We start from the raw sequence: 11,587 nt of genomic DNA, 5'->3' as shown, positions 1-11,587 counted from the left end.
TCCAGCACCGCCATAAACCTGAGCAGGGGCTCCCGTGAAGACAAATAGGCAAAAGCAAACAAACAAGCCAGTGCTGACAGGCCTAGGGACAGTTCTGAGAAAGAGCTTCCAATGATTTCCTCTAGGCTTTGGAAAGGACTCAGTGGGAGCCACATGCAATGATGTCATAAAAACTATGGCTCTTTTAAGCAGGGAAGGGGGAGCGCTGGCTGATAGTGCATCTGGCCTGTCCCTTCCTCAGACAGGAAACTAGAGCCCCAAGAGGCCACTCGAGCCCCCTGCCTGTTAGTAACAGGGCAGATAGACGTGGGTGTTTTACAAAGCTACTGCCCCGCTACTTGGCTCTGGCGGGGAGCAGAGGGAAAGAATGGCTTTTGGAACTAGACAGATAACCTGAGTTTGAACCCTGCCCTCTGGCTTTTCATTACTGAAGCAATGGGAAACAAACCCAGGGTCTTCCTGGTCTAATATTCATTCTGTACATTTTAGAGACAAGAGGCGGGAGGGGAGGAGAGCGGATGACAGGCAGGGAAGGTGGAGAGAGACACCACAGCACCACCCCACTAACCAAACAACTCAAGTCTAGGTACAGTTAGCCGGGTGCTCCCTTGGTGCTGAGGCTCAGATTTAGAGCGTCACACACAGTAAGGCTAAGGTGTGTACCCTGCAGGGGAGCAGTCCCCACATTCCTGGGTCTGGCCTCATTTTTGCCCTCAAACAAGTCCCTTTGTGCTCTGGACACTTTTCTTATCTATGGGAAGCAGAAAGAGCCTCGGAGATTTTCTGTGAAGTCAGTGCACGAAAGGCTGTCAGCCCCGCGGTACAGAGCCGCCAAGCTAAGTGGCACCTGCCATAAACTAGTAACAGCCCTGCAGCCTGGCCCAATGTGAAGGAAGGCCCCCCCCACCCTGATGTCATGACCAGATCCTAGGGTAACCCTAGACTTCTTCCTCTTCTTCACAGCTTTTACCCATCCCCTCCTGTCACGGTGTTAACTGGAACAATCCCTAAATGCATCCAGCCCTCTGCACTGGCTCTGGCCCCAATCCCACTTGGGCCACCTGTTTCCTGAGCCTGGTGCCTGAGCCCCAGAATGATCCCCGTCCCTCAAGTTCCCCAGAGACTGCTCCGCAGCTCTCTCCTGCACACACACACACACACACACACACACACACACACACACACACACACGCAGAGACAAGAGACAGAATATTCCAGACTTCCAGGGTCTCACGCGCACAAATCCAGTGCTGTGCCACGCTGAGCTACATCCTCTGCCTGAACTCCTTTTTCTGTAAGAGCAAAGATCTGAAGCTACACCTGGCCAGGTAAGTCTGCCTGTCTTGCTGACACCCCCCCACACACACACACACACTCTGGCTCAGTGTCCTCAGGAAAGTAACTGAGACTCCTTCTTGGCCCAAAGCTCACACAGGCCTCACCCCCCTTTCTCCACTGTGCACAGCCCCGAGAGACCTGGGTAATAGCAGCAGGTGTGTCCGCATCCACATTCTTACCCAGGGGTGTAAGTGTGTGTGTGTGTGTGGGGGGGGGGGGTTAGGGAATCCTTCCACCTTTCACAGGCGGCTTTGCTGAGGCTCAGGGGAGGACTGCATGTTTCTGAGGCCTTGTAGCCAACAAGTGACATAGTCCAGGGACCCGGGGCTGCTTTACTAGATTACTCACTTTTCAGCAAAAACAAACAAGTTCCAAGGCTAGGAGAGGAGGAGATAGAGCTGGTCTATGAAACAAAGAGAACTTGCAAGTTGGTGCAAATAAAGAGAAAGGTCACCACGGGAAGGCTCTGGATCTTGCTGCTGCCTAGACAAAGTATAGTGACACTTCTAGAATTGTTTGTATGGCTCTGAAGACAGCAGATTAAGGGCAACATACTTGGCATACTTAGCCCTGTTTCCAGACAATTCTCTTAGGGCAGAAAAAAACCAGGCCAGCCTGAACCCCAGCTAGGCCACTCCTCTAATGTAGCATCTTCTGTGAGTTATCTGGAACCTTAAATACTAAAGAAAAAAAAAAAGATTTTTTTTTCCTTTTTAAATAAAACATGCCTAAACAGCCTCTCTTTGATGTGGCCAACTTATTTTAAAACCACATTGTTCAAATTCATGCTCAAATGCAAACCCTTCATGTTTACAATGGGACTCTTGCAGCGACCCAATATAAAAGTGCAACTGTTCAGTTTCAAAGACCAGACTTCTAACCTCAGAACAATGGGGCATTCCCAGTGCGAATTTGTGAGCTGTTAAACCTCAAAAGGTTCCTCCAATTAGCAGTGAAGGCTCCTGACATATTTGCAGGCTGATATAGGGGCTGCCCTTCATATAATTTGGGGGTGTACTGCTTTTATCAGAACTTTCTCCTGCTTTTATTGACCCTGGACGGCAACTATTGTGTATCTCTCTGCATGGCGTTTGATCCTACTAATTATGCTTTGGGGCTGGGGCAGCATTTCATGCTCCCCACCCCCCACCCTACCCCCCCCCCCCCGCTCCTGGGGCGTGCTACAAATGATACATAATGCATGGCATTGTAATTGCTGCATTGTGAAGTTGGCTGTGCCTGCCAGCATCAAATACCGACATCCAAGTCGCTTTATTATAAACACACACACACACAAACACAAACACATACACACACTACACAAACACATACACACACCACACACACACACACACACTACACAAACACACACACACCACACACACACACACACACACACACTACACAAACACACACTACACAAACACATATACACACCACACACACACTACACAAACACACACCACACACACACACACACACACACACTACACAAACACACACACCATAAGGGATTCTTTTGGATTCTAAACATCTGAAGACATAACATTCTCATGAATTCCAGTAACTATTGTGGATACATGGAGGGTGGGGTAGGGCAAGGCTGCAAAGCAAATCTATATTTCACATTCATGTTTACAGAGAGAAAGGGGAGCCCCTGGTGAAGGCAAGACCCTGCTGAATGTTAAATACAAAGTAAAACAGAGGGGGACAGCCAGCGAGAGGGTAGACCAGAAGTCCAAAGTACACCCAAATGACCACAAAGCCTCCTTTTCTAGGAAGATGAGGGACTTAGGAGATCCAGGACTTGTTCCTTGAAGTGTCCTGTAAGGCTCACCTCATCACAGCACCAGGAAGTTGATTGTGAAACACAGGACGAGGCCGGCATGTTTGTGACCTCTTAAAAAAGATGCAAAGGAGCAGAATAAGAGAGGTCATAACTTGTATGGACATGACACCTCCTAGTTTGGAAAAAAATGTCACAGGGGTTTTATCTAATTAGTACATTCCCCTTTCTTCTTTCTCCTGTCGGTCTGTCTCCTGCCTGTTGAGTCATTTATCTGCAGCCTCAGAAGAACCCAGAGGAGGCAGGGTGATGGTTCTTCTCTTCTCTTCTCTTCTCTTCTCTTCTCTTCTCTTCTCTTCTCTTCTCTTCTCTTCTCTTCTCTTCTCTCCTCTCCTCTCCTCTCCTCTCCTCTCCTCTCCTCTCCTCTCCTCTCCTCTCCTCTCCTCTCCTCTCCTCTTCTCTTCTGCATTCACGGGTATGGCTCTTGCAACTTGGTAATTTACAAGTCTTTAATGCTTGGGGACATTGCCCCTTGATGTTGCCCATTGTCGAAACAGTTAAAGAAGTTGAAATTACTCTATTCCCTGATCCAGCTTTCTGGTTCTTTTTCCAACTATGACACCATCCCCCCCAGACAATAACTTAGGTGACCTGCAAATTAAATGTCAGGAACAGGCAAAAACTAGCTGGGTCATGAGCCCCTTGAAATATACCTAAAACAGACCTACTAGCATTTTCTAAAACGGAGACCCCAAATCTCCATCCACAATATTCCTGCCTTTAGGTTCACAATTAGTCAACAATTTGCTCTGCTTTCTATCGGAACTCTTTTTCAGCCACCAGGTTCCAGATGCTACCGTGATGCCAACCAGACTTCCCTGGGTAGACAACCCCACCAATGTGTCCTGGAGCCCTGCTTCCCTAGAGCTCTGCCCCACTAGGGAAAAAGAGAGACAGGCCGGAGTATGGATCAACCTGCCAACACTCATGACCAGCAGGGAAGCAATTACAGAAGCCAGACCTTCCACCTTCTGCACCCCACAATAACCCTGGGTCCATACTCCCAGAGAGTTAAAGAATAGGAAAGCTATCAGGGAAGGGGATGGGAATACAGAGTTCTGGTGGTGGGAATTGTGTGGAATAGTACCCCTCTTATTCTATGGTCTTGTCAGTGTTTCCATTTTATAAATAAAAATTAAGTAAAAAAAAAAGAAGTTGAGCTTTGAACTTACGAAGCTGCTGACTACACATCTCATCAATCAGTTCTATGTTGAGAGAAGGGGATGGGGGAGTTTATATCCAAGATCCCAGATCCCAGATGGCATAGCTGAGGCATCAGACTGAGGACTCAGGTTTTTGTGGGCAGTAGCTCTGTATTCAAGCTGCCTCTGCTGGCTCTGCCTGGAAGCCACCTTGGGGGACAGCAGGCTTTGTGTCACACCTCACAGTAGAGTGCCTCACCAGTCTCCCTAAAGCCAAAGACGCAGGGAGTTCCATCCCTGCCCAAGCCACACTCATTCTGGCTCCCAACAAAACCACAATGAGTGTTGATTAGGGTGCAGCTGGTTAAGTGCACATAGTACTAAGCACAAGGACCTACAAAAGGATCTGGGTTGGAGCCCCCGGCTCTCCACCTGCAGGGGGAGGGAGATGCTTCACAAGTGGTGAAGCAGGCCTGCAGGTGTCTCTCTTTCTCTCTATCTCTCCCTCTTCTCTCAATTTTTATCTGTTCTAGTCAATAAAATGGAAAAAAATGGCCACCAGGAGCAGTGGATTCATAGTGCATGCACCAAGCACCAGCAATAACGCTGGAGACAAAACAAAAACAATCAAACAAAACAATAAAACACAGTGACCAATCAGTCAATGCTATTACCAGTGGGGACAGGAGAGCTGACTACCCTCAACTGGGGTGACTAGCATGACTGTCCCCTAAATCTTCTCTACTGCTCAGACCTAGCCGAGGGAGCCACACTCGATCCCAGTTAACTGACTCTCGCAGTTAGAGGCAACCACAGACCTCTAGCTAAACAGAGGAAAGAGGAGAGGTAACCCAGCACCACTCCACTCTCAGTGTCGTCCATAGTGCTCCTACATGATGACAGGGGTTGAACCTGGGGCCCCAGACACGGTGAGGCACCCACTCTACCAGATGAACTGTACCTCAGCCCAAGGCCTGTATCTGACAAAGTGTGCTTAGAGCTTTGATTGTTTGGCAAAGAGTTATCAGAATCCCTCTTAACTGAATAGTGACAACCAGGGTCACACAAAAGAAAGGGCAGAGGAGAAAGATCCTGGCCATCAGTGAAGGTGTGTATAGTGGGGTAGGACAAGTCTGGCAAAGCCTAGAGGCAATCTGGGCCTCTGCCACTTTTGCCTTCAACTTCATCATGGAAGACGTGGAGCCAGGCCAATGAAACAAGACCTCTCAAAGTGGGTGGCTGAAGGATAAACACTATTAAGACAAAATACTCTGACTAGAGGCCCTAGCGTTGTTCTAAGGTTCAGAAAGAAAAAAAAAATGCTGTGAAAAGACAAGATCAACAACACTTTGATCAGTGAGCGAAGCAGGCCCCAGTTTTCTTGTGGTAATCACTCCTCCAGACAAGCACAAAGATAAAAAAGACACAGGGGGTGCCCACAGTGACCATCCCTAGACCTCTTACAACGACTTGTTTACTCTTGGGCTATTTTATTTTCTAAAAGGAAACATAAATTATGTGAAAAGGTCTTGCTAAACGGCTCTGGACAGGGAAGAAAGATTAATATGAGAGGGACTTTTAGAAAATACTCCCAAGGCAAAGGAGACCATATGAACACCGGGTTTCAAATGGTGATGGTGTAGGGTATGAGGGAAGGGGGTATCAGGATGCCGCCGCCTTCCTGGTTACCTTCAACAGGAAGGCCACCTGACATCTCTGAGCGTCACATCACAGTCACTTGTGTTTCCAGTGCAAACACACACATATCTTTTCACACAGTTATGAGTAAAGAGTCTCTTAAATTGACGCTAGGCAAATATTGTCTCTCTGGGGGAGCATTTACTCCGGGATTTTAGCCACAAATAAAAGTCTAGATGAGCTCAGGAAAAGGTCATTCAAGAACAATTAAAAAGTACATAGAGCAGGAGGGAGGGAGGAGGAGGAGGAGGAGGAGAGAGAGAGAGAGAGAGGGAGAAAGAGAGAGAGAGGGAGAAAGAGAGAGAGAGGAGGCTGACTAGATAGGGTGTTTGTCTTGTCTTGTCACGTGCACAGACCAGGCTTGAGCTCTGACGCTACTGATGAGTAAGGTGACCTTGGAGGAAGCTCCCGTGCTGTAGTGTCTCTCTCCACACCTTGTCTTTCGGTGTCTCTCTACCTAAATAAAAGGGAAAGTGTGTGTCTATTTTTAAAGAGGAGATGCTGAGAGTGAACAAGAGTCTCTGAACTTGGAGGTTCAGCAAGGGACATTCAGAGGAAACCGTGAAGCACAAACTCAAGAAGGTAATGACTCTGTTTTGAAGACCAAGTCTACTAGAGGAATCGAACATAAAACACAAAGTCGCCCACAGTCACACTGAAGCTTCACATGTCCGAGTCTGAGACTGCAGGCGACAATCCCTAATTTATAGACATGAGGGTTCAGTCTTCTAAACAGGCTCTCCCTGTGCTAAGAGGAGGGAACAGGCAGGACCGGGACACAGGGTGTAGGACAACAGCCTGGCTTCAAGTTCCCCCGGCCCCCACTTGCAGGGGGAGCTTCATGTGCAGAGGAGTAGTGCTACAGGTGTCTCTTTCTCTATTCCTATATCCCCTTCTTCTCTCTATTTCTCTTTCTTTTTATTTGTATTTATTTATTATTGGGTAAAAATAGATTAGAATTTGAGAGGGGAGGGGGAAAGAGAGAGGGAGGGAAAGAGAGAGACACCTGCAGCTCCACTTCACCACTCCTGAAGCTTTCCCCCTGCAGGTGGGGGCCAGGGGCTTGAACCTACACCCTTGCGCATTGTAATGTGAGCGCTTACCCAGTGGCACCACCACCTGGCCCTCTCTCTCTATTTCTCTCTGTCCTGTGAAAATGAGAAAGGAACAAAAATGGCCACCGGGAGCCCTGGATTCATCATGCAGGCACCAAGCCCCAGCGACAACCCTAGAGACAATAAAAGGAAAAAGAAAGGAAGGAAGGAAGGAAGGAAGGAAGGAAAGGAGAGAGAGAGGAAAAGAAAAGAAGAAAAAAATAGCCACCAAGAGAGTGTTGTACAGGCACCAATCCCCAGCAATAAACCTGGTTGGCGTTATTGATAAAATATAATGAAACATAAAGATACAAATGTACTAATATGTCACTAGCTCAGAGACGAGAAGGAAATATGTCAGTCTTTGAAGTCTTTGTTTCATGTATTGATAAAACCTGGTCTATATCATGAGACTTTAAAAAGGTAGAGGTTAAAAAAAAAAAAAAAAAAGCACTCTTCAATTAGATTGAGCCCTGAGCAAATCGCATTCCTCATCCCCATTGCCTAAAGTTGTCAATGGCTCCTATATTTAGCTTCTCTGCTCTCTTTTGTAGACAAACCATGGAACATCTTAATGGTCCCAAGTGGCAAGGCCAGTAGGAAATGAGAAACTCAACTCAGTTTTGGAAAGAAAGGCTCACATGACAAGAGTACACACACACAACCTAGGAAGTGACCGGGGCTCTGTTGCTCACCCCTCTCTCTTTTCCCTGTTCTGCTTAATGGACGTGCTTCTCAGAAGTGGGGTAGGGAGGGCTGGTGGGGTAGAACCAGGTAGTAAGGTGCCACGGACGCAAGTGGAGTGAGGCATGATACAGTCCTGCAAACAGAGTATCATGGCTGCTTCCAGTGTGTGAGGCCAGACCCTCCTCTGGCTTCAAGATCTCTTTTGTGTCTCACCACAGGATGTGTGTTAAGATGATATACAGTGTGTTTAAATAACACACGAAAACAAACCCAGCAAAACTAAGCATTGTGAAGAATGAAAACCGACTAAAAATACCATGAACTCAAGCATGTGATCCCATTTGCAAAATAGCATTGCAATGACTTAGACGACAACAACAACTTTGGAACATATGGGCTAAATTTCCTTCAAAAATGCATAGGGCTGGAAGAAGTGTGTGTGTGTGTGTGTGTGTGTGTGTGTGTGTGTGTGTGTGTGTGTGTGAGATTCACTTGGCAATATTAGCTCAGAATGTACAGAGGAGTGCTGGGGCTGGGAGTGGGGGTGGGGGAAGGTCTGTCAAAGCATTACTCACTACAAGGTCTCTTTTCTGGTGCTTTCTCCAGTCACTGAGTCAATTAACCACAAGAGCCATTACCTAACATGCTTGGAACAACTTTCTTGGACATGGTTTAGCTTTCATTCCCTATTTAGGCAAAGTATGCAATACGTTTATAATAAATGACTCTCCCTCACTCCCCTGCTATGCCAAGAATCAAAAACAAAGGCTCGAGGGCCAGGAGACAGCTCACTGAGTGGGGCCTGTACCTGGCCACGTATATGTCCCAGGTTTGAACCCAGCACCACAGGAGTGTCATGGAACCAGGGAAAACTCTGATACTATAGTCTCTCTCCCTCTTCCTCTCCTTCCCTCTCCCTCTCTCTCCCTTTGTATCTAAAATAAAAAAGAATAAACAAAATAGGCCTGCGAGTAGTGGAAATGCACACATGCACATGGTCCCAGTAATAATAAGTAACATTGGAAGGAAAGAAAGGAAAAATGGAGGCAGTGAAGGAGGGAGGAATGGGAAGGCAGTCAGGTCTAGGAGTCTGAAGTTAGCTCACCGAGTGAAGATTCCCTGCCTTATTATGTCTAAGTCCCTAAGAATCCTGGTGTCATGAGGGAGCCCCATGAATGACACCAGGGAAGCTTCACGGGTAGTGGGCTGGTGCTGGAGTAGCTTTTCTCTCCCAATCTATCTCTTCCTCTTTCCCCCTCTAGAATAAAGGAAATGCTGGTGTGGGGAGGCTGCTTAGTTGTGGTCTCACATAAAAATGAGACCCTGGTGCACTGTAGACAGACAGGCAATAAAGGTCCATCTCTGGGAAAAAAAAAAAAAGAAAAACAAAAACAAAAACCACTGAGCTGCTTCAGAGCCAGAGCAACATCTGCTGAATGTCTGTGGAGACACGCTCAGCTACACACACTCCTCATCGATTTGGACTAAAAGGAGACCAGCTCCTTCTTTCCCTTCTGAAATGGAAGATGAAAATTTCGGATCAAGCCCACCACCCCCAGGCTCTGTTTCACTGGCTGGTCTTTCTTGTTTGCTGCCGCACAGACTTTACATTCAGTGTCACCACCGCCAGGCTACTTCACAGAATACACAGGCATCCCCAGAGCTGAGGGCTTCCAGAACACACCCTCCAAGGTCATCTCATTTCATCTCCTTCTGAGGTATGGTCCAGGCAAGCTCTCAACCCATCTGTTAGGTGAGGAGGTCTGGCTGGGGTCCAGAGGGAGGTCCCAAAGCCAAGGCTCGTTCTGTGACTGCCAGCTCCCTTTTCCTGTCTTGCTTTCTTTATGATTCATCTGGATGGAGTTTCAATAGTCATGCTCTTGAGAATTTCTCTTCCCATCCTCAGATTTCAGAGTCTTCGAGGATTAGAACCACTGCCATACCTTTCAAGCAGTGACCAAGGACACCCGCCTTTGAGTGGGTGGGCTTTTCTATATGTCTGCCGCACTAGACAATGGTCTCAAGTTACTGGTTCAAACCCACTGGGGTGATATTATGGAGAAATGTGAGAGATAAGATTCAAGTCCACCATCAGCTGACATGAAGGAAGATTACCCCAGATAATCAGAGTGCACGTTGAGTCCATTCTTGCAAAGGCCCTACCAGGAAAGTTGACGCTTTCTTTAAAAGAGACTCTACCTGCAGACTGCAGCTTTAGCTGGAGGGGTCTATCCCGCCTGTCCTGAGGCCTGTGGAGCTCACAGCCCCATGACTGTATAAGTCACTTCTTTGCACTGGGTCTCATCTGCTGCTCATCCAGTTTCTGTACTTGCAATTTGGTCTAAAGTCTGGATGACTTTAAGCCATTGCTAGCTGCTAGCTGGTGCTGGGGTCTCTTAGCAGGTAGGCTTGTGGCCCAGGCATCTCTGTAAAATACACACCACTTGGTCTCTTCTGTTAAGTATTCACAGGAAGAATAAAGATGATCTAGGAGCGGAAAACATGCTGCTTCCTCATTGTGTGACATACGTACACTTGATGTCATGTGGCGTGCTCACAATGAAACAGGACTAGAAAAGGGGTCCTGGAGGTTCAGTAACACTCACCAACAGGCCACTGTTTCTTTTTGTCACACAAGACAGTCATGGGAGGACAGAACATTTAACATCCCTGGGTTCGGGGCCTTGGGTGGTGACTACAACCTCTTCCAAGAGTTCTTATACTAATCCACACATCCAAATGCTTCCTGCAGAAGCATTCTTCTCTGAGTAGGAATCACTTTCTTAGAATCACAGCATTAAAAAAAAAAAAAAGAGTAAAGAGATACATCCTGGTGTAGACTTCTCCTAAAATCAATTGTAAAATCAAAGACCAGAAGAATAGAACTTTACCAGCAGGTTACCATGAACATCAGAATTTTAGCCACAGAGAAGTATCTCAGGACAGGCAGAGATGGAAAAAGTAGAAAGATTCGACAGAACCTGAGGCAGCTTCCAAAGGACTTGGTTATTGACAACTCCCAGGATGTGAAAAGCTGCGGAGGTGGAAAGGTGCTTAGAAGCTCAGTGTGGGGGATGGAATATCCAGTTGAAAACACACATTAAAGTGTACAAGGGGTACTGGGCAGTGGTGCACTGGGTTAAGTACACATGGCGCAAAGCGCAAGGACCGGCGTAAGGATCCGGGTTCGAGTCCCCCACTCCCCACCTGCAGGGGGTGGTCACTTCACAAGTGGTGACGCTAATCTGTAGATGTCTGTCTTTCTCTCCTCCTCTGTTTCCCCTTCTCTCTCCATTTCTCTCTGTCCTATCCAACAACAAAGACAGCAATAACAACAAAAACAATAGTAACAAACACAATGATAAACCACAAGGACAACAAAAGGAAAAAGAAAACGGCCTCCAGGAGCAGTGGATTCATAGTGCAGGCACCGAGTCCCAGCAATAAACCTGGAGGCAAAAATAAAATAAATAAATACATAAAAAATAAAAATAAAGTGCACAAGAACTGGACTTCAAGTCTTTGGTCCCAACCTGCCAGGGGAAGCTTCACAAGTGACGAAGCAAATCTGCAAGTGTCTCTCTTTAGCTCCCCCTCCCCTCTCAGTTTTTCTCTGTCTCTCTTCAAGATAAATAAAGAAAAAAGGTTTTTTTTAATAAAGTTCAGGGGCCAGAAAGTGGCACACCCAGGTGAGAGCACATGTTACAGTGCACAAGGACCTAGGTTTAAACCCCCTGGTCCCCACCTACAAGGGGGAAGCTTCACAAGCAGTGAAGCAGAGC

The 11,587-nt window shown here is 47.1% G+C and overlaps 2 protein-coding genes across 4 annotated transcripts in view; one reads left to right on the top strand and one right to left on the bottom strand.

The window, feature by feature from the left end:
- Positions 1–4,268, top strand: part of COL4A4 (collagen type IV alpha 4 chain) — a 153,475-nt gene extending 149,207 nt beyond the window's left edge. The window contains exon 48 of the mRNA XM_060193697.1: positions 3,961–4,268. Within this exon, the coding sequence (XP_060049680.1) occupies positions 3,961–3,986 (26 nt within the window). The 3' untranslated portion in view covers positions 3,987–4,268. The remainder of the gene's footprint in view (positions 1–3,960) is intronic.
- Positions 1–11,587, bottom strand: part of RHBDD1 (rhomboid domain containing 1) — a 126,175-nt gene that overhangs the window by 15,275 nt on the left and 99,313 nt on the right. The window lies entirely within an intron of this gene.

The sequence above is a fragment of the Erinaceus europaeus genome, chromosome 7 (genome assembly GCF_950295315.1).
Source record: "Erinaceus europaeus chromosome 7, mEriEur2.1, whole genome shotgun sequence".
Taxonomy (NCBI): domain Eukaryota; kingdom Metazoa; phylum Chordata; class Mammalia; order Eulipotyphla; family Erinaceidae; genus Erinaceus; species Erinaceus europaeus.
Note: the sequence above shows the minus strand (reverse complement) of the source record. Positions and strands in the feature narration are given on the sequence as shown.